The sequence below is a fragment of the Metopolophium dirhodum genome, chromosome 1, assembly GCF_019925205.1.
Source record: "Metopolophium dirhodum isolate CAU chromosome 1, ASM1992520v1, whole genome shotgun sequence".
Classification (NCBI taxonomy): Eukaryota; Metazoa; Arthropoda; class Insecta; order Hemiptera; family Aphididae; genus Metopolophium; species Metopolophium dirhodum.
In genome coordinates, this window is record NC_083560.1 from 115,890,787 (window position 1) to 115,914,993 (window position 24,207).

The 24,207-nt window shown below is 31.6% G+C and overlaps 2 protein-coding genes across 3 annotated transcripts in view; both read right to left on the minus strand.

Annotated features, from left to right (window-relative positions):
* The window catches only part of LOC132934486 (CD151 antigen), a 77,725-nt gene that overhangs the window by 15,990 nt on the left and 37,528 nt on the right, over window positions 1–24,207 (minus strand). For both annotated transcript variants that reach the window (XM_061000786.1, XM_061000787.1), the window contains exons 2-3: window positions 18,094–18,180; window positions 17,307–17,498 (exon numbers count right to left, since the gene is read on the minus strand). In XM_061000786.1, coding sequence (XP_060856769.1) covers window positions 17,307–17,498; window positions 18,094–18,180 — 279 coding nt within the window. The remainder of the gene's footprint in view (window positions 1–17,306; window positions 17,499–18,093; window positions 18,181–24,207) is intronic.
* LOC132934484 (uncharacterized) lies at window positions 5,286–9,242 on the minus strand. The gene is made up of 7 exons (XM_061000784.1): window positions 7,146–9,242; window positions 6,970–7,080; window positions 6,601–6,911; window positions 6,238–6,547; window positions 6,056–6,160; window positions 5,525–5,999; window positions 5,286–5,462 (listed from the first exon to the last, which is right to left on the minus strand). The coding sequence occupies exons 1-7, from the start codon at window positions 8,989–8,991 to the stop codon at window positions 5,393–5,395; spliced, it is 3,228 nt and encodes a 1,075-aa protein (XP_060856767.1). The 5' UTR covers window positions 8,992–9,242; the 3' UTR covers window positions 5,286–5,392.

The window sequence follows — 24,207 nt, forward strand, 5'->3', positions numbered from 1 at the left end:
GATCTCGCCTTTTTTCGGTCTAGATGTTGACTTCTTCACGACAGTCGGTAAACTAACTGGTTTTTTGATTGTAGATCTTTTTATATTAAACTTTAATGCCATTTCCACTCGTTATTTGTAATCGAATTGTAATTGGTTCACCGCGCAGATTTATTAGACAATCGTTCTGATCTTTTAACACGATGTATACTCTAGATATTGAAGTCGTATTGAGAGCATAAAAAACTAGATGTCTAGGTACTTCGATGATTTTATAACCTGGTGGGACAGTTGGATAAAGTTCATGTATGATCTGGCTCGGTGCTCCATCACAGAATGAACCAGTAATCAAGTTGCACTCTACTTTTATACTATTGATTTTCATTATCTTAACTGTACTTTCAGATTCATGATTAATACCAGAAGTGTATAAATAATTTCTAAAACCCAATAACTTCGCTATACTATTCTCAACTGATAAGTCTACGTCATGACTACACGAGACTATACACTTTAATGTGGTATTGTCTGCTTTTAATTCAAACCAGTCGATATAATCGGGCATATTTTTTTTTATAACAGTCTCTAAATTTTCAAACTCATACGAGCCTGTGGGTATAATAACTTCCTCTCTTTGTCCAATCATATTACGGAAACCGATAGTATTGCAACCGGGTTCAATGTTCGGTATCGAATTATTTGTCTGTAGACTCAAAAGACATATTTGTGCTGTGCTTTCTACTTCTAGCGGTGGAAAAATGTCGCATGACAATTCACTCGAGTTCCCGTTTAACGTTATCGTATACATGATAAAAATTTTAAACACAAGTGTCCACAGTTTGTAGTATTATATTTCTGCTCTCTGCTGTAATTGAAATTTATGTCACATCCGTGAAAATATCGTTGTACTTCTAATGGAGGTGGTAAATTTCCAAAACTGTCATAATATTCAACTTGATTTCCGATTTTTCTATACGCTACCCAGTGAGTACCTGTACCGTTTTCCGTATCCAAGTTAACAATCGCTGATTCTACTCGTTTACGACGTACGGGTAACCTATCTCGAGTAAACACGCCGATGAAATGAGGTATTTTATTCAAACGTGCAAATTTTATAAGTTCGAAATCGTACAGCGCTCTTCTGGGTAACGTAGTTATTAGTTTTTTTTATTTTTTTTAGTTTTTCTAGTTTTTTTCGTTTTCAAATCCCCTCCACTTTTATATGGTGCAAGATATAGACTTGATCCGATTTTATACGAGTTACCTTTATACGGCGCGATGTATAATCCGCCGCCCAAATGAGATTGCGTATTTCTTTTAAATTCATTCGCAACCTTGACAACGTTGGCAACACCGCCACTCAGTGCTCCTAGTGCTGATAAACCGGCGAAAATCGGGATTAACGGCAACACTCCACCCTTTTTTGGTATTGATATAACCCTTGGAACTTTAGTCTTTTTATTTTTGAATGTTTTTCGTGCGACGGTTATACACTTTTTACTTAATTTCATCAGGTTTTTTTCACCGATATTTTTCTTTATTACGTTTTTAGCTGCTCTGATGGCTGCTTTAAACCCACATCCAGCCCCGATTTTACGTTTCACTTTCATGGCGGTAGTCACGCCCCAAGCTACAGCCTTTTCTTTTAAACTCGAATCTTTAGACTTGAACCTATCCCAGGCTCGTTGCTCTAATATATAATCGGCCTCGTTGCGATCTGTGATAGAGTTACTAAGATCGTATGCAATATCGTGTTCTCTACACGCAGTGTCTAAAGGATTTACCCCTTTATCTCCGCGAGCTAATCGTTTTTTCAAATTTGTGCCAGGTCCACAATATTGATAACCTATAAAGAAATATTATTTTTATTATTACTATTACCACGTTAATATACGTGTATTTACTCTCACCAGGTACGTGAAGCTCTAATGGTAATTTATTTATAAGCGTGTTTATAAGACCAGCACCTTTATTCTTGGTCTTTCTTCGAGCGAGTGACATCGTGTACTGATTACGCTCTTAGTGTTACAGGGATATTTATTTAAAAAATGAAATTCATTAAACAAGATATACAACTCACAGTTGAAAACGTGGACCCACCTACTTCGTATAAAAAACAAAGACATGGTGTGCTTCTACCTAATACGATTAGAGCGCTTATCATGGGCCCTTCAGGCTGTGGGAAAACTAATTTAATATTCACATTATTAACACATATAAATGGTATACGATTTCACAACGTATACATATATTCAAAAACATTGGATCAACCAAAGTATAAATTATTGAGTGATATTTTATCAGGTATTAATGGAATACAATTATTCACGTTCTACGAAAACGAGCAAGTTATCGAACCTGAAAAAGCTTTACCAAACTCTGTGTTTATTTTCGATGATATTATTACTGAAAACCAGAAGATTGCAAGGACTTACTTTTCCAGAGGCCGCCATAATTTAGTAGATGTTTTCTATTTGGCTCAGAGTTATTCAAAAGTACCTAAACAACTTTTACGTGATAACGCAAATTTTATTGTTTTATTTAAACAAGACGAGACAAACCTAAAGCATGTTTACAACGAACATTGCTCTGGTGATGTGTCATATCCCGAGTTTAAAAACTTTTGTACTTCATGTTGGTGTAAAGGAGGATTTGAATTTATTGTCATAAACAAAGACAGTGAACGTGACAATGGTCGCTATCGTCACGGATTTGATACATTCGTTGTTATATAAACTATTGTTTTTTTATAAGACACTTCATTCACAAATATGTCGTCTAAAGGTGAGGTACTCGGAGAATTGATTAAAGCTAAAGAAAATATTAAACGTAAGTATATTGCATTAAAACATGGAAAAGCTGATATTCAATCTTTTGTATCACAAACACTTCAGCCAATAATCGAACCTCTGAACAAATTACAGACTTCCAAAGTCGATAATGATATGGTTTCCAACGCATCCGACAACCGGTTTACAAATTTTCGTAAATTAGAAGACCAAGAAAAAGATAAAGTATATGGCCCAAAAAAATATTCTAATGGCATTATCAAATTAGGTACAGAAGTAATACAATTTAAAAACGGTGCAATAGTTGTGAGAGAAAACTCTTATCCACTGACACAGGGGCTTAGCGAGTTATTGTGCTCCAGATATCCAATGCAATACTCCGCTAATGACTTAAATACGTATAAAGAAATACTGATTCATACTTCGGCACATTTAACACAGGACGGGACAAAAATTAGGAAGGGTGGTACAAAGTATGAGCAAATTATTAGCAAGCTATTCACCTCGGGTTCGGGTGTGAAATTACAAGCGCATAATTTAGTATATTGGAATGATCCAAACGAGTTGGTTGATAGGTTACGACTTCTTTTAGCCTCACAAGCTGCCGGTAATACAGGGCTTTCCAATGAAATACTTTCAATTTACGAAGAATTGTATGAAACGGGTTTAATAAAACGAATTCCAAATGTCTAAACGCGATATAGCAAACGAACTACACAAACCAGCAAGAAAAAATTATACAAGGCGAAGAGTTAATGTGTATGGTAAAAACGATCTATGGCAGGCAGACTTGGTGGAAATGATACCTTATTCTAAAAAGAATAAAGGCTATAAATATTTTCTAACTATCATAGATTGTTACACGAAATACTCTTTCGCTATACCTTTAAAGTCGAAAACGGCTAAAGAAGTTTCAAATGCAATGTCAAAAATACTACTCAAGCGCTCGCCAAAACTATTACAGGTCGATAACGGTAAAGAATTTTACAATGCGACATTCGATGCGTTGATGAAGAAACACAATATACATAAATATTCTACGTATAGTACAACGAAGGCCTGTATCGTTGAACGTCTTAACAGATCAATTAAAGAAAAAATGTATAGGGAGTTCACTGCACGAGGAACACATGAATGGGTTTCTATTTTACAATCTATGATTAATGAATATAATAATTCAAAACACAGAACAATATCTATGACACCCAGACAGGCTGATAACAATCCTTCTTCGGTAAAATTAAAGCAACGTCCGATTCTTAATGGAAAAATTAAATTTAACATTGGTGATAACGTCCGTATCAGTATATATAAAGGGGTATTTACAAAAGGTTATCTACCGAGCTGGTCCACAGAAATATTTAAAATAACCAAAATAAACAAGACATCCCCCACTACTTATCAACTACAAGATTATACAGGAAACCCGATTTTAGGTTGTTTCTACTCTGAAGAAATTCAAAAGACCAATCTCCCAAACGATTATTTAGTCGAGAAAATTATCCGTAGGAAGGGAAAACAGATGTTCGTAAAATGGCTAGGGTTTGATAATACGCACAATAGTTGGATAAATACTAGTGACATTAGAAAATAGCATCAGTCGAGCTCTAGGTATGAACGTGTTCGGATGTTCACAGGCTGGTGAAACGAGAAAATTTGTAACAAATCTCGAACAAACCATCAAATCATATTGTATAAGACTAGATAAATTTGGAAATTTACTCGAGGAAAATCATAAGTCTATTCAAACACAAGAAGAACAAGTTGAAACACTTCAATTAACGTGTGATGATATACAAGAGCACCTTATAAAAATCAAAGCATTGTTACAAAATATCAAAGAAAATACAGACAAGTTGAAACAAATTCCTGAAGTACTGTCGTCCAAATAATAATTATGTCTACTGCCATCATTGATTTCCATTGCATTCTCGGGAGGGATAATAAATACATGATAAAAGAAATGTCTATAGTAGATGTAGAAACATGGGCCACTCAACATTGGATTTTTAAAAATTCAAAATCAATACAGGATAACAAGAGTCGGAAAACTAACAAGTGGTTGGAGCGTAATTATCACAAACTATCTTTGGAATATGGGGATGTTGAGTATGAAGAACTAGGTAGAGTACTGAATTCACTAAAGTTCAGTTTCATATACGTTAAAGGCGATCAGAAAAAACAACTTCTTTTAGAGTATATTCCTCACATCGGGATCATCAATATTGACGACATGGGGTGCCCTCCACTAGACCAAATATGTGATGAAGAAACTTTACCATGCTGTATTTTTCATATGGATTTCAATCCTAAACAATGTTCATTTTATAAAGTATTTAGCCTAAGAAAATGGTTTGTAAATAATTTGTAAAAATAAATATCATATTTATTTATTTTTTTTATATCAATGAGTTATTTCTTTATACTATACTATCCTATCCTATACTATCCTATCCTATCCTAACTAGAATCAATTCAATAATAATAATAATAATAATAAATATAATATCCACATAATATCTACAGAGATATTTTACAAAATAAAAAAAAAAATAATAATAATATCTACAGTGATATTTTACAATATAAAAACAAATCATCTATAATAAATAAAAAAAAAAAAACTATCTGTCTATCTCGGCTTCCGGAAGTTGTATTAATTCGGCTTCTGCTTGCTCTAGTGTTCTGGTGTCCCTATACAATTCAGAAATATTTAAAGTACAATAAATTAAAATATACAATTATTTCTAACTCACTCTATAGAGTAGTGACCGTGAGCCAAGGTATGTATTTGATCCTCAAGTATAACCCTCTTGTCATCGAAACTATTATAAGTTAATTTGGTTGATTTAATAGTCTTCAATCGATGATTGAACGACCGGATAGAGACATTCTCCGTCATCACATCCAAAGTTGTATCACCAAACAGACAGCGATAATGATCGTTGAAATTCATATGGTTTCTGACTACATGCCCGCGGATTCCTTTCGCCCTGATCTTCTCCTTGCCATTGATCTTATATGAATAAGACTTTGCTCTGAGCCCACAAAAATGCGTCATAACCTCTGAATTTGTTTCATCGGAAAACAAACCAGGGATTTTCTTTCGCTCAGCAATGTAACATGGATGATCTTGTGGTAAGTCTGATGTATCCATTCGATCGAGTAAATTGGAATTATTCTCCAGGTCTTTGTAAAAATCATCGGTTTGAATATAGTATACCAGTGAATCTAAAATTACAATATAAATTAATATATGAAAATTAGTATAGTTTGAAAACATTTACCTGTATCAGTATACATGAGCTCAATTTTATCCCTATAATGAGCCTGCATAACGTTATAATGATAATCATACATGACGGTCTTGGAAATTTCCAACACTGCAAAACCTGGTGAAAATTAAAAAAATATTAAAATATGTTTGATAATAGTAAATTAGTTGTATATATATATATATAATATTTACCTATATATATTGGCTTGTTAAACATGATAATTTTGTTTTCTAATGAGACAGCGTTGAGGGTTTCGTCATACGTAGTACAGTGTTTGAATGTAGTAAGATTTATAAGTTTTTGCAAACGTTTTTCACTACAAACAAGCTCCATTTTAAAACGTTTCCTTAAAGATTCCATGGTTTTTCCAAAAACGGCATTGTTTAAGAGTTTGAAGAAATCCTTTTCAAAGTCGTTCCTCGCTTTTTTCCGCATCTCAGTGTTTAATTCTATGTATTTTTTAAGCCAGTCCGACTGATTAAACTGCACAACTCTGTGAACCTACAATAAAACAAAATATGCAATAAATAAAATAAATAAAATAAATATGCTACTTTTTCCACAACGAGTCCGTTGGCTATAGCCTGCTGCAGGTTCCGATAATGAATCACATAGTTTTTCTTCGATTCTAAAGTCGCCATAAGTTTTTTAACTTTTGAACCAGGTGGAATACTATTTTTCGGTAGGAATGGCAGATCATTATGCTTGTCGTGAAGTTCTTTTGGATATGATATATCGACCTCATACATCCGCCCGATTGGTGATCTATCGTTTAAATCATTTAGACCCTCTAGTTTCGGCTCAACCCACTTAAATCCTCCGTATGGCATGAATTGTGACATTGCGTAACCGTACAAGTTGTTACCTGCAATTTAAGTAATATAATAAATTTAATATTAAATTAAATATAACATTATACTCACAATCCTGATAAACAAGCCATGATTTTGGTTGTGTTGGATCATAATCTGGTGTCTTTTCATTATTCGCCTTTGCATATCTCATGCTCGCCTGGGTCAAGCCGCCACGAATTCCTATAATAAAAACAGATATTTTATCACATTATTTTTTATTTTTTTAATAAATAACCTGACCTCACCTTTCTCGAACATTAACAAAATATCATAATCCGAAATCAGTTCAAGTTGTTGACCCGTGTATTTCAGCATACAGTCAAAACTAAATCCCGGTGCTGTGTAGTAAAATGATGGGTCCAGATGGTAAGTTCTTATACAGAGATCTCGGAAATTTTCAAACACATCAGTCAGCAGCAGCACGTCGATTTTTAAATAAAGATCAGAGTATTCCCCGAGTGTTTGACAGTTGAAATGATTCCAAACTGTATTTGCATGCTCAAAATCCTCATGTTTTATATGTGATTCGTCCAATGTACTGTAAAAATATTTTTTCGCCGGTAAACTGGTTTCTTCAAGCTTATCCCATTCATCTGTGTAGTCATACGGGTATACCCCCTTACGAGTAACTAGTGGTAAATCTTGTGTAGAAAAATGTTTTGCACTGTCTCTAAACTTTTCAAATCCTGGTGTAATTAAATTTTTTGAAAGTGTTGATAAACTGGAGGCCATAAATCTTAGTGTGTCGATAAATCTTAATGTGAAGAAGTTGCTAATGTATTTTGAAAACGTAATAAATTTTTCTTCGCTGTTTGGTATTACCGAGATAGAGTTTGTATCATACCCGAGACGAGTGACAATAAAATGTGCATCATAATTTGATAAATTATGAAAAAATACTGGTACGAAGTTAGGTGTTTGAAGTTTAAGATTACACGTATTGCATAATGACTGTCTAAATTTCCCTGATAAATGACAATGATCAGCCACTTTATGATTTTCATGAGAAAATTTGGTTTTGCATAAATTACAAGTATTACATGTTTCATGTGTTCTCCGCTGTTCAATAGTGAAAATTATAGGGGTGTTTGTTTTGAGTAGTTTTTCAATTTTTTGACCTATATTCACAATACTATCTATAAAATGTCTCGCCACGTCTTTATTATTTTCATTTCCACGGTAAATTACAGGCGATGTCGGAATTCCGAATTTTTCAAGCAGTTCCACTGGTATTTCTTCATTTGCTTTAACCATAAACCCATAGCTCATGGGCTCGTGTTCTTGAAAAGCTGTTGTTTTTTCTCCAATTTTCTCATCACTTTTCTTTAGAATTGCTTCGAAATCCGCGTAAATTACTATAGGATGACGTTGCGTTTTATCCCATGCAGTAAACTCGAGTATTGATCCGGGTTCAGGTAACTGAGGTAGTATGGGCTTGTGTTCCCCACATATTAATTTATGTTGTTCAAGTCCTGCAACTCCGTTTAATTTATATTTGTATTGTTGTTTATCGAATGATGTAAAGCACCGTTTGCAGAAAATTAACTGCCCATTATGTTTGGTTTTTAGAGTGCTAATGAGTCTTGAAAAATTAGAGATGTAACTATAGTGTGTGTTATCGTCCTGGTCTGAAATTAGTAAAAGATCGAAGTGATCGGGTTTTTCTTCATGTACTACTCTTAGTGGAAATACTTTATATTCCGGAAATTTCGGTGGTTGAAATTGTTTATCGATACCGTAAACATTGACAGAGACGTTTGGATTATTTTTTTCAAAAATTTTAATCTGATTTAGTGGTGTTGGAAATGATAGATTTGTAAAATTATATTTTTCTTGGTGTTTAAAATAATTATCACCAACACGATGTTTATTATTTCCTGTAACATGTTTTGCTAGGATCGCCCATTTGAAGCATTGTGAGTCTAAGTTCTGCGGATTAATCACAGCTTTTTTATTTTCTATTGCGCCTGGTAGTTGTATGTATGATGAGCCGCCTATAGGTTTATATTTATACACACCTAACATTAAACCATCTATACATTGTAATGTGAAACCACTACCCTTGCTTGTATACTCGTCTTGCTCTTTCATTAATTTAGCGAATGCCTCTTCGACAATTTCCTGTACTCCGGTATCACAGAAAATCGCCTTAGCCGATGTTTTAAAAGCACGGTTTTCCGATGAATATTCCACATTCGGTATATTATATGTCGCCTCAAGCTTTAAATTAAACTTGATCGGATTTTTACTCACAATTGATTTTAGTAAATTGATTAGTTCGGATTTAATCGAATCAAGAAAGTAGATATAGTTTTGAATATTGTTGGTATTTTTCACGTAATACCAGGTAATTGTATGATTAGATGATGTAGAGATTTGTGTAAATCCCGAAGACTTTACGAGATTTAAACGTAATTTTTTTAGCCTAACAGCCGACGTTGTATTTGCACTGGAGACACGTTTGCCATTAACGAGCGTAGTGTATGAATCTTTTATTTTTAAAAAAAAAAACTAATTAGTTTATAGCACGCTTATAAAAAAAAAAAAAATGCTAACCTTGAGAATCATAAAGTCCGAGATTCTCAACGGTGTCTAGAACTTCCAAGCATTCAGCGTCATTCACGTTACTCCAAAATTCGTCCATCGTGTTATCTCGTTCTGGTGATAAGCGATCATTTTGTCCGAAAAGATCAATGTCGTCTAGAACCTCCCAGCATTCATTCGCGTTACTCGTCAATTCGTCCCTCGCGTTATCTTGAATGGGTGATAAGCGAACGTTTTGTTTATCTCGTGCAGTTGATACGCAATCTTTACGAACGGATGATGGACCAGGCTGTAAGTCTGGTACAAAAACGTGTGGCGCGATTTGTACTATACCTGATAAAACATTTGAAATATAATAATAATAAATATTTAAAGTGGATACAAAAATACATACCATGAGCATTTTTCAAATGTTTATTGAGACTGGCCTTATAACTGAACGTAATACCACACCTAATACACGGGATACGCTCGGCGTTGTGATTTTTTTCGTGTCTAGTTAGATTACGTTTTAAAGTGAATTCCGAAGGACATTGTCGACATTTAAACATTTCGAGATGTGTTTTTCGGTGAGCGATCAAATTTGACTTGTATACGAATTTCAAAAAACATTGCTCGCATTTAAACATTTTAAAATAAATGAACAAGAAAAATTAAAACGTTATATTATGATAATATTACATGCGTAGTATTGACACAGAGCGATCGAGAGAGATATAGGTTAATATGGTACGACAAAATATCATCAACTACGGGGAGTAATGAATAGCGACTATTCATTCATTCATTCAAAAAATCCCTACCTAAGACCTGCCGCCTCCGCCGCCGCCGCCGCCGCCGCCGCCGCTGCCACCACCGATACTAGTTATACAATGCAATACAGGGTCGTCGGTTTATTGTATATATCGGGTGTGTTAATATCCTTATGGTAGAGTGTTCAAGCCGCCTGTTTTAAAAATACTATAAAATCGAGTTTAAACGTATAATGAAAGATTGTATAGTTACCTTTTCTAGATGCGGTATACAAATTGCATGCAAGGAAATATATTTAGGAACTAGACATAAAAAAAAAAACCATAATTAGGTTCAATTCGGATAGCCATTATTCCAGTTTTCGAAGCGATTTGACCCGAATGTAAACTCCCTTAAATTTAATAAACTGTTAAAACTTAAATTACCTAATTCTACATCTAAATTATATGCTAAATTATTATTATCACTATTAATATGTGCATGACTATTTACATTATTTACAGCTAAATCTAAATATTCTAAATTATTAATAATACTATCTAAGTTAGGTCTACATTTTAATTCTAAAATTTTGTACAGTAAAAGCCCCCAATAATTTGTTCCCACAGTCGTCTCTCTTAATTCTAAATGTTTTATATTGTAATCCCTACATCGTCTAATTTTTAATAATACACCCGCCCAATATTGTCTTATTATACCTTGTGGCCATATCACACTTCCGTATAACAGATTATTGTTCCAGATCCGGTGACCACGGTCGCATTGTAATTCATATGTTTGTTGAAATATTTTACGGAAAAAATATTCAAAGTCACAAATAGAATATCTAACTAATTCATACTTAATAAAATTTAAATTCGAGCTCAAATCTAAATTAAATTTACCCCAAACAAAGTCACGCCACTCGGGTCTCCGCGACATGTGGTACATGGTATGGAATTTTTTTTTTTTTTCCTTGCATGCAAAACAATTTTCATTAAAATGTCGGTGATTGTTTAATGGCACCTCACAGTGAGGTGTCATTAAACTTTCTAGAGAGGTACGGAAATACCTCTCAATTACTTCTAAGACTATAAAAAAATTAAAAATAAAATTCTTAAAAATATAAATAATATAAATATTAAAAAATAATGATACTTACTCGAATCAGCGTCCATAGTGTTAAGTTTCGTGTAGGTTCTCGTATTGAACAGTCGACGAGAAGCTCTGGATACGACTAATTCGAGTTCGAAAGATATGTTTTTGATGAGAAACAGTATTATCATACAAATGTAATAATAATAATACAATAAGAGATTCCTTATGTTAACACCTTCATTTATCAAACATAGATACAAACCTAGTAATAGTTCATGAACTGTTGAGATCACACATTTTTTTTAAATTATTACTATATATATTAATGCGGAGGAAGATCTTAAACCTCTAGACAACAAACTAGTGGTGTATAGTATCAGTTGTATGGTATAGCACATTTTCCTATCAGGTGTGTAGGATGTGTTTGGATACATGTTTTTCAAATAAATCTCTAATTCATGTGCACCACTATTTTTGGCTATGTATATTGCACGTCCTAGGAAAATAGAAATATTGTATACCTGTAGCAAAACTTTAGGTCGTATTACACACGTTATTCATCTCGAGTACTTCCCATATGATATGTTCCATTTGAAATAAATACGAGACATTTTTGGTACTTAGCTTAATACAAACGTATTCAAGTTGATATATATATATATATATATACCTGAATATTATAAATATGTAAATACGTAAGGGGAGAAAAAAAAAAGCGTGGTAAATAGTTATAAATAAGCGTTTATTAGTATCTGTATAAACATCGTTTACTTATCTACAATTCACTTATCATGTTAAATATTCGAGACGTTAATAATTCTATTTCTGCTGCATCTAAGTCTACACGCATAAAACCTTGCATTTTTTTTAACTCACTCGTTCCTACCCATATCTGTAGGCGGCGCCCACAAGTTTCGCATTTTTTAAATTCTCTTATTATACCTAGCATGGTTGACGGTTGACCTGTATACTGTTGGAAAAGTTTTTTTTCAGAACTTAACATAATTTTATTTGGGTTCATAAAATTGAAGATTGTCTGGCAACGGTTATTAATCCTACTACAGAAATATTTCGTGGTATGTTCCAACCAGTCGTCAGTCTCTGTGACGTATTTTGTTTCTAAATATAATGTTAAAATCAATTCCGTTTCATTTTTATTTAGATTTGTGACATATAATATATAAGTTAACTCTTTAAATGTATAACAAAAATAATTTGCTCTAATTATCGGTAATACGCGTGTTGTGCGGGCTATTCCTAAAGCTATTGACAGGGGGTTAAATCTCAACTTTCTAATAATTTTACGAGTCGTAGCAATGAAATTATTATGACAATTGGTTCTCTCGCACCATAATAAATTTTCGTGTACATTGTTAGTTGAAATAAAATTATTAACCTGTCTCACCAATTTAATGTCAAAAATAAATGGATCCTCATGATTATTAAGGTTAAAATATTCAATGTGAGTTTTCGCTAATTTTAAATAAAAACACATAATATCCTGTAATTGATATGCATCCATTGTCAGTGCTAATGATACTATGGGTGATCTATATTCTTCTTCTTCATCTTCGGAGGAGGATGGATATACGATTTCGTTTGATATCATAGTCCTATAAAAAATAGGTATCAGAATAATTTATATAAAAAAAACTAGTGGTACTCACCGGAAAAATTCAGTTGGGCGAGTCATATTTCAAAATAATGATATCAGTGTGTTGAATGTTTATTGTTAGAAATATCAGTAGAATATTATATGTTCAAGTCACTGTGATAACTGATAACGCGGTGGCGGGCTCGCGCGCGTTCGCGGCGACCCTTTGTAAGGTATAGTGGCTGTGGTGGTGGTGGGGGAAATTATACATCTCGTACGTATGTGAACGATTGTCGTAAACACCAGTTAAATGAGATAGAATATAACTTGTAATCATAAGCGAGTAAGTTGCGCAGTGGTGTGGTTGTCGTATGGGAAGCGACCTGTTCGAGTTCGAATCCCGGTTCGGCAAAAAAATTTTTAAATTATTTTCCGCGGCTAATTGATAGGGAAGAGTGGCGGGGGGAATATCGTACAAGTGCGTGATTGGTGGTGGGGGTATATGAAGAGCGGGGTAGCGGGGGAATGTCGTGTACGTATGTGATATGGGTTGAGCAGAGGTGTATAGATGTATATGGGTTGAGCAACGGGTTTCGCGGGTTGAGCAATCAGGTATAGGGCTGAGCCAGCAGGCTGGGGTTCCAGAACTCTCTTTTTTATCCTACTTTGGTTATTAATGTGTTATTCAATAATACTATATTTACTTAATTATTATTGTTTGTAAGCGATTAAGGTATTTTTTAGTATATATTGGTTATTAATGTGTTATTCCAATAATAGGTATTTTAATTTGTTGTTGTTGTTAAGTATAATATCTAAGAGTCTACAGGATAAATGTGTAATTGATAACTAGGGAACGGATTTTATTGTAAATACATATTTTTATTGAAATGAGATATTTTTAATCTGATAAAAAATGTGTACGATTTAGATCATTCTAATTAAAATAAACCCAAATTTATTTTACATATTTTTACATATTTTGGTATAAATACATATTTTTACATATTTGGTAAATAAATACATATTTTGTACATATTTTAGTAATTTTTGATTTTTTCCTTCCGACGACCAAATATTATACGTTATCTAAATGACATTTACGTACCTACGTACGATCTTGGAAATACCGGACGATGTATTTTAGTGATTTTTAATTTTCGACGACTTTAAACATTATCTGCTTCGTCTAAATTAACAAGATTAATAATTTTTGACGACCACCAAATGTTATCGTTATCTAAATGGCATTTACGTACTTATTTCCGGCACGTGGCATGCCACTATATAGATTTGTCGTATATTATAGACAGTCGTCAAAATAATATTATTTAATATATATGTAATATAGGTGGGAATATTTCAAATTGTAAATTATTGACATAGGTCAGGCCAGCGAAGCAATAATGTGCTGAGGTGACAATAATATTTTCTATATAACACCGCCATACGCGCAGGCACGGCCCCCGTTGTCGCTGAGTGATTCGGCGAGGACGTAACTACGACGTGCGTGTGAAACGCCGATCGTAGTACGGGCTAGGCGATCTGAATTTGCTAAGTGTTTTATTTATGTTTGTTTTAATACAATAAAAGTGTTTCCGACCTGAAAACCCGAGTTGAACATTATTTTAGTCATGCTTACGTTCTTACCTTTTATAGGAACAGCGCCGGGATATACGTACTATGTGTCAATGAAGTTTTATTAAACTGAATAGTGCCAAGGTATATGTAATCTTTGAGTCATTTTAACTAGATAGGAACGAACTAAGAATTGACAAGCGCCTACCATCGTACCTCAACGAGTTAACAGTGCCATTCTAATTAACTTTAGAGAGTGTCATTAACTAGAGAATACGAGGGTAAGGCGATAGTTGGTTTACCGCGTATTGTCTAATACGGGTGATACCACAGATTAGAACTAGTTCAGTTAATGTCGATCTTGGTAATGCCGGACGATATAAATATAAAATAAGGAAGTGGTACCTACATACTCGACAATCGTTTTTAGTAGCATTCGTAGTTTTTACGCGAAATCTCGTGTACTAGTTGACGTCTAGTTTCTAATTTTTAAGATGCCAAAAGTTGTGAAATCGAAATCAAAAGCGAATTTTTATTTAAAAGAGTTTCCTAACGAGACATTTAAAAGTGATGGAGAAATATTATTCTGTTCATGCTGTGAAAAGGCAGTATCAATAAATCAGCGTTATTCAGTTACTCAGCATATATCTACATCTAAGCACCAACAAAATAGAGATCGTAAAAAAAAATTTCAACAAAATTTTCTGAGTTCAGAGCCATCTACGTCTTCTAATAATTTGTCAGCTTTTAATACCGATTTGTGTCGTATGTTAATTCGCGCGGATATTCCTATTTTCAAACTAAAAAATCGAGAATTCACAGATTTTTTAGAAAAATATACCGGCCAACAAATTCCAGATGAAAGTACCATCCGAAAGAATTATGTTAGTATAATTTACGAGGAAACATTAAAATCAATTAGACAGTTTATTCAAGATGGACCAATATGAGTTTCAATTGATGAATCGACAGATGCAGAGGCCAGGTATATTGGTAATGTAATCATCGGCAAACTATGTTCTGAGCCTACTAAATCATTTCTTTTAAATTGTGTGCATTTAGAAAAATGCAATAATAAAACTATTACTAAATTATTTAATGATTCTATGAACTTATTATGGCCAAATGGTGTAAAATATGAAAACGTATTTTTATTTTTGACCGATGCTGCACCTTATATGGTTAAAGCTGGTAGTATTTTAACAGCATTTTACCCTAAACTGGTTCATTTGACATGTTTAGTACATGGCTTTCACCGTGTCTCAGAAACAATAAGATGCAATTATTCCGAGGTTGATCAATTAATAGCGACCATTAAAAAAATATTCTTAAAAGCGCCAAGTCGTGTTTCAAAATTTAAAGAAATGTATCCAGATCTTAATTTACCTCCTGAACCTATTATAACAAGATGGGGTACGTGGCTTGAAGCCGTCCAATACTATTGCGATCATTTTGACAAAATAAAAAATGTTATTTTAAATTTCGATACTGAATCGGCTGCAGCTATAGAAAAAGCAAATTCACTGATGCAAAATATCAATTTAAAAAACAACTTGACATACATTTCTGCAAATTTTTGTTTTTTGATTCAGACAATTAAACAATTGGAAACTAAAAACATGTCTTTGATAGAAAGTATTAGCATTGTAGAAAAATCAGCAGATAAATTAGAAAAAACTCAAGGGCACATGGGAGAAATCGTCAAAAATAAATTTGCCGATATCATTGGAAAAAATTCTGGATTTCAAACAATTAAAATTATCAGAGATATTTTAATTGGTAAAAATCAACAGGGCTCTCTGGACATTGAATTCACTCCTACTGATATAGTGAATATGAATTACGCCCCGATCACATCTGTTGACGTAGAACGGTCGTTTAGTCAATATAAGAGTATTCTCCGACCAAACCGTCGCAATTTTTCATTTGCAAACCTTCAACAATATGTTGTTTCGCATTGTTATGTTCCAGAATAATACTAGTTTTATATACCTACGTCGTTTGTATTACTTTCTTTTATAAAATATTTTTTTTGTAATTTTTAATATCTACTAATACGTTTTTTCGATATACTTTTTTAAATTTTTTTTACATATTTTAATATTTTTTTTACATATTTCGATAAAAATAATTACATATTTATGTACATATTTTGATTTTTTTATTACAATAAAATCCGTTCCCTATTGATAACTGATAAAATATATGTAGTTCACATAACGGATCGTAAGGTAGTGGGGAGGTGGGGGTAAATATACAAAATATGTATCGGTCACGTGATACGGGTTCAGGTGGAGGGGTAAATATACGTCACACACGTAGCGGATCAGGCGGCGGCGGTGGGATGCAGGATGCGGGATGTGGGGTGGGGTAACGTCGCGGACGTACGCGAGTGATGAGAAGGGCCAGCGGACGAGCAAGGCTCAAGGGCTTAAGGCTCAAGGCTCAAGGGCTCAGTATTTAGAACATACTAATACATACTACTTTCTTCAAAATTGAAACTTTAAATGCTTATAAAAAAAATTGTGCCTATATGTATTTTTAATATTTTTAAATATTAATATATAAATTAATATATATTACTAACTCGTATGGGTAAATAAACAATATAGGTGATGGCACCTCTCAGCTATAACTGACCAACCATTAAAATAAATATTATAAAGTGTTATTATAGTTATTATTAATAAGTAATAACTAATAAAACTTCATAATAACTTATTATGCTAGGAATAAGGTATAGGTATATTACATTTAGAATTTCTAAATCTGATTTGTGGTTCCTCACAAGTTTTTATTTTTATTTTTTTGAAAACCAAAAGGTGTGTGCGTCTTAATTATAAGAGACTATTTTTCATACCGTCAGTAGCATGCACTTGACTTCTTTGACGGCTCCGGCGCACCCCAAAAATGACAGAAGTGACAGCAAAATGCCCGCCACGATTAATATATACACGGCACCTGTGAACAAGTTGGTGCCCAATAGCTCTTTGATGAAAGACTTGTCGTACAGCGTATACACTGATATGGCCACCAATACGATGCCTCCAATCTGCAAACAAATACAATTTTAATTTTAATATTTTCTATAGACTATAATCAAGTATATTACAGTATTACACTATATATTATAATATAAATGTATAATTATTAGATTGGTTTTTAATTTAATGAGGTGCAGTAGACATATTGTATTAAATAGGTATTTAGATATGAATATTAAAAAAATAAAAAATATTAATTTGTATAATGAACACAGAAATTAATATTATTCTTATTATGTTAATATTTAATTTCAGTTTTTTATAGAATTAAATATTTTGAATTAATATTGGTGTAACTCAATTTTCGAGAGCAAATTTCAAACTTTAATTAATTTTTTTATTACAACACAATAACGTGATATCAGAAGTTGTATCAATCAAAACCAAAATAAATAGGAATCTTCATTAAAATTTTTATCACTATTACAAACGTTGTCTTATTTTTGCAATTTGATTTTTTCTTCAAAAAAGCATACATAATTACCTTTAACTTAAGTCATACTTAAGAGTGTATAATAAAATACTTACTGAAAGTAACAAATTTATAGTTCGTTCAATAACATTATTGTAATTTCTAACCAAAATTAATAATTTGTTACTTACGAATATGATAAAATTGGACAAAAACATGCTGTACTTGACGATGGATCCACACCACTCATCTTTAGAACCGAACCCCATTTTGGATTCCTGTTGAATTTAATAAATATAAAATCATTACACAATTATAAATATCTGTTATTGATGCAATCATAATATGTATATGAAAATTGACATGTCACAAATAAATAAATAAGTAAGGTATTAAGGTATATATAGGTATTCAATTAAGGGATATAATATAGTTTAATTTTTGTTTGTGTATTTGGGTAATTTAACCATACATAATTTCAATGTTTTATTTTAATATTCTTCTCTATAATTGTTGTAATAGGTATTAGATGCTGTTGATCTACAATTATTACTAAAAAACAAAGACAATTTCACGTGAGTTTCACACGGATCCGACTGTCTGAGAGACAAAACAAATATTGCACTGGCGTACCCTTAAGAATATATTTTAGTTGTCAGATTGTCACTTGATGCAGTGGAACTCATTTGGTACATTTATTATTTATTAAAATGTTTAGGTAAATCACAATTTTTTTATTTGTAGTACTAATCTAATTCTGACCTTTGGGTAAAACTATGTCCAGTAATAAATTAATTGTACGATCAATATAATATTATTATATATATATATAAACCGTTATAGATAGTAATTATTTTTTTAAATAGGTAATTTGATAAAATGTTCACAACTGTTTCGAACAATGACTTTCTGTTATGAGGTCAATTACCTCGACCCCCCAAGGTAAAAATATATAATTGAAAACTGTTTGATATTATATTTATGTTCATATCTATAATTTAAATATTTACCAAACTATAGTTAATAGTTTATTGGGTTTATTCAAATGAACTAACTTCTCATAATTTTTAAAAGGACTAGCAAAATGTATATCATTTTTCAAAATGGTAGATACAAGTGATGATCATAAAAGAAGAGGTATGGTTAATTTTTTAAGTAGGTACTAAATATTGTTTGATAAGGTTAACAGTGATGCTTATTTAATTTTAATTTTTTTATTTGTTATTACATTTTAAAATACGATATACGTAATATCATGTTTTAAACTACCCATTTATTGTAAAAAATATATTTTTAGCTATTCATGTTTGTGGTAGGTAGGAAAAGTTTTTTCTAAAGTGCAGGTACCTAACTTGCGGGTAAGTCGGTAAAATTTGGTGAATTTCACCAGTTAGTAGATAGGTAATCTGAAAAGCATTTCAACCTATGAAATGCAGTAACTCCTATTTACATCTCAAAAATACATTTTTTGTTACGACATTGTCTACTTGTAATAACTATTTTATAGTATTATATTATGTGCCTTGTTAGTTAAACTTTTTATTTAGGTTAAATGTCATTGATAAAAGTGTTATGAAATAAACTCATTAACTTATGTATTTTCTAAGTACCTATACATTATATACACATACGACATGCCTATATATTTTATAAGTTTATAACAAATAATTCATGTAATATATCGTTAAGCATTAATTCGATTAATTCTTGTAAGTGTAACGATATTCTAACCACAGATACAATAGTAACAGTGGCATACAACACTATAGGTACCACATTCAAGGTAAGTACTACATTATATTATACCTTTTTTACCTACATCGTAATCGGACGTCGATAAATGATTGTTGTTGGAAATTAAGTTGGTACGGATTTAAGTTTGGTTTACATAAAAAATCTAGCAAATGACAAAACGACTGACGTGTATGAAAAATCCATGTACAGCTTAATTAATAACACAGCTTTCATTTGAGTTAAAATTATAATATGTATAAAATATATACCTGCCTATAGAATAACTATATAACCTGATGAGTTTCTAGTTATAATAATTAATTACATTTAGTACATAACGAGGTTTGCTTGATTATACCTATATGAAATCAATATTTAAAGTGAATTGCGAAACAATATAATTAAACTATAGATTTGTTAAATTGATCGCAGGAAAATCTAGAATAAAGGTCACCTAATGTAGTAATGTGGGAGGAAATTAAGTAAGCAATAGATAGTTTTGAAATCAAGTGGGAATTCTATTAACCATTTAAAAAATAAAACCACGGTACTCAAATTGCCTCCGGATTAACGAGGAATAATCCGGAGGCAATTGGAGTGTGTCCGTACTACTTAGGGAACAGATTAAATTAACCTTTTTCGATATGATTCAAAGTTAATATTAATAATGTTTGTAATAAATGACATGTACCTATCTCTATACACTCGAGTAAAGACGTAATATTTTGTGAAATTCCAAGGTTTGTCGGGTCGGTTGATTATTTGGTTTTCCATCGAACAAAGTTAGAAAAAAATAAAAACATGATCTTCAGCAACAATAATATTATTATAACGTTCAGGGACATTCCTCAAGAAAGCGGCGTTAGCCATTAAGTATAAAATAGTATTACAGTTCGTGCCGCGCCGCGAATCGACGACTGCAATGACGAATTGACGACGACGACGGTCTTCCGCGTCACACGTTTTAACGAGAAAAAGAATTACTAGACCGTTTTCATGGCCCCCTCGAGGTCTTTGAATTTATTGAAATAATTAATATTAACACCGTTCTGTATTGGTCGACGATCGTGCAATGGTAATTTACAGGGGCTAGCCTGTAAAACGTAGACTAACTATGAATCTAATAATGAGAGATACGCTACAATTTCGCATCGATTAAAAACACGTCATCAACTTCCGTTACCTATCTACTTGATAAGCCGGAAGTATAACACAACTTCTCGAGTTATCAAGTGGTGGAAACAAGTGATAGATACAAGTAGTGGTAAGGGACTGAAGATCCCTTTTAGATACTATATAATTCAAAGATACGTTTCTCGTTTATTAGTAATAGTTAAATTAAAAGACATTAAAAGGGGACATAATAGTATACTTATTACAATATATAGGTACCTACTAATTTCTATATTTTTTTGGTATATGGTTTTATGATATATCACTTTAAATCATTACCAGTGTTTGATTAATATATTAATATGACTTGTGTCTTGCAGGTATGTGTATATTTCTATCTTCCCTCTTTTAATAACTATAGATATCCGCTTTTGAATAGTATAATAATTAGTCACTATATACTACTATAGGAATCCAATAATTACGGACAATCGGCAATGTATCCTGCGCCACGTTTAAAGTACCAATTATTCCGTGGAAAACAGTTGTAACAATTTTTAACTTTTAAGGGGCCAGAAAAATTGGTCGTCAAAAGCGGTATGATGTAATAAAAGTATCTAACAAATTTTGGAAACATATAAACTAATATTTTGGTTACTTTCTTTTCACATTTGTTAATTAAACTGGCCAACTTAAACTTAAATAAAAGACGAAGCGATACATCAACTCCATTATCTTTATTATTATTACCTAAATTCTTAAATTATGCTTATCGGATTACTGATGAATTATTGACTACGTTATAGGTATTTACGTGATCAAAAACAATAATAATTATATTATATAATATAATACAGCTGTTAAATTACTTTCGTCGTTACTTATAGCGTAATCACTTTAAGTTATAACCGTACCTATATGTGTACTTTAACATTGAAATAGTAAGAAAATATTACTGTCATAGTTTAGTCGCATTATCACACATCAGTGCCGACGTAAGAACCGATGTCGTTACAATGGATTTCCCCTGTAGTTTATTACGTAAAGGTAAATGTATCTACGTCCTACATTAAAAATAATAAATAAATTAGACATCATTTAATTAAACTAGGTATGTAGAATTTATAAATATTTAATACAGTTAATGCAACATCAGAACCCAGGATCGGGTAGATAATAATATAGGTATGTGTGTTATGGTATCATTGGTATCGTGAATCGTCGTACCTAAAGGTGGGTTTCCACTATACACGTACGCATGTACCTGTATACAAATCTTTTGCTGTGATTGGTTGGTTAGGTTAAGTTACCACGCGATTAACCACGATACCGTGTTGTTGGACATAGCTGAACATTTTTCGTGTACACGGCAAATGTGTATAGTTGAGAGCCGCCTACGTACGTTTCCCCAGCCCCCCACATATCAATTTTCGTGAAATTTCTTTTGCCAATATTTAGTACGTTATTAGTTTGAATTCGTTTGACCAGAATCAGATTTTGTTTGACATCAGGTACCCCGGAAAATTCAATTTTCCCGTGGGGGGCTGAGGAAACGTTTCCCCAACCCCCCAAACCTTTTTACCAAAAAAATTTCTTATTTTAAGATTCTATTCAAATTGTTTTTTATTAAATAAAGATTATTTATCAAAATTGAATTTTTTTATCAAATAAATACTTGATAAAAAATCTGTTTAATAAAAAAAAATCTAAATGGAATAACTGGAAAAAATATATGTGCTACACAATTCTATGTTATGGTATTTTTAGTTATAGTTACCTAGTATATTTAACAAGATTGTGTTTATTAGTATTTTTGTACCACTTATAGGTTACATGGATGGGTTAAAAGGATATAATTCCTTACATTAAGATTCTTTATTCTATTTAGATTCTTCTTATTACATAATATATGCATTTTTTTTATTAAATATATTTATTATGTAAAATATTGATTTTTTATCAAACTAAAAAAATTTTATAATAGATTTTTTTGTTGATATTTATTAAACAGAATTTTTAGTAAGATTTTTTTCAATTTACATTTTTTAAAAAAAAATTTAAGTTTTTTAATAAATATATATTTTTTACCAAATAAATTCCTTATTTTAAAGTTTTTTATTCCATTTAGATAATTTTTTTTATTCAATAGATTTTTTATCAAATATTCATTTAATAAAAAAAAATCAATTTTGATAAATAATCTCTATTTTTAAAAATGTAAATTGAATAAAAATCTTACGAAAAATTCTGTTAGATAAAACTCAATAAAAAATCTGTTATAAAATTTTTTAGTTTGATAAAAAATTAATATTTTATATACAAAATATATTTAATAAAAAAAATGCATTTTTATATAATAAAAAGAATCTAAATGGAATAAAAAATCTTAATGTATGGAATTTTATCCTTATAACCTATCCATGTAACCTATAAGTGGTATAAAAATACTAATGAACATAATTTTGTTAAATATACTAGGTAACTATAACTAAAAATACCATAACATAGGAGTGTGTAACAGATATTTTTTTCCAGTTATTCATTTGATCCTTATTTGATAAAAAAATCAATTTTGATAAATAATCTCTATTTAATATAAACAATTTGAATAGAATCTTAATATAAGAAATTTATTTGGTAAGAAATCCATAATTTAAAATCTATAATTGATAAAAAAAACTTTAATAAAAATAATGTTTAATTAAAAAAATCATATTTTATAAAAAAAATTCAATTTAATGACAATTGTTAACAAATATTCTAAATTTGTTAAAAATTCAGGTTTAATAAAAATAATATGTATTGAGTAATAAAAAAAATATATCATGCTGACAAACTAATTACGTACTAAGTATTAGATGTAAATCCAATTCTGAGTGACTCCTGCCCTAAAAGGTCAAATTGAATTGAATTTGAATTTATTTAACATACAATTTAAACAAATTATAAGCCCCACAGGGAAATTTAGTTTTTGGGGGTACCCAATGTCGAACAAATTCTGATTCAGTCCAAACAAATTCAAACAAATAACATACTAAATATTGGCAAAAGAAAAATCCTAGAAAGTCCATTATTTACTTATGAGGGGGGCTGGGGAAACGTTTCCTCAGCCCTCCATGGGAAAATTGAGTTTTCCAGGGTACCTGATGTCAAACAAATTCTGATTCGAGTCAAACAAATCCAAACAAATAACGTACTAAATATTGGCAAAAGAAAATTCACGAAAGTTGATATGTGGAGGGCTGGGGAAACGTACGTGAGCCGCCTAATAGTTACATTTTGGTAACAACAATGGTTAGAATTATAGACCAATCCGTGTGCAGTATGCGCTTAAAATTATTATTATTAAAAAGCACCACCAAGTTACTTGTTTTTTTCTATAGGTCATCTCGTTACTTTTTCGATTTAATTTACGCGCTTAATTTTTGTAATATCGTTGAGTTCAAAACATAATTTCA

Bases quoted from the DNA above. Each gene is read 5' to 3' on its own strand.
- LOC132934484 (XM_061000784.1), bottom strand. From the start codon at position 8,991: ATGAAAGAGCAAGACGAGTATACAAGCAAGGGTAGTGGTTTCACATTA. The intron at 7,081-7,145 runs GTGAGGTCAGGT...TTTTTATTATAG, and splicing joins TTTGTTAATGTTCGAGAAAG to GAATTCGTGGCGGCTTGACC. The intron at 6,161-6,237 runs GTAAATATTATA...AATTTTCACCAG, and splicing joins TAACAAGCCAATATATATAG to GTTTTGCAGTGTTGGAAATT.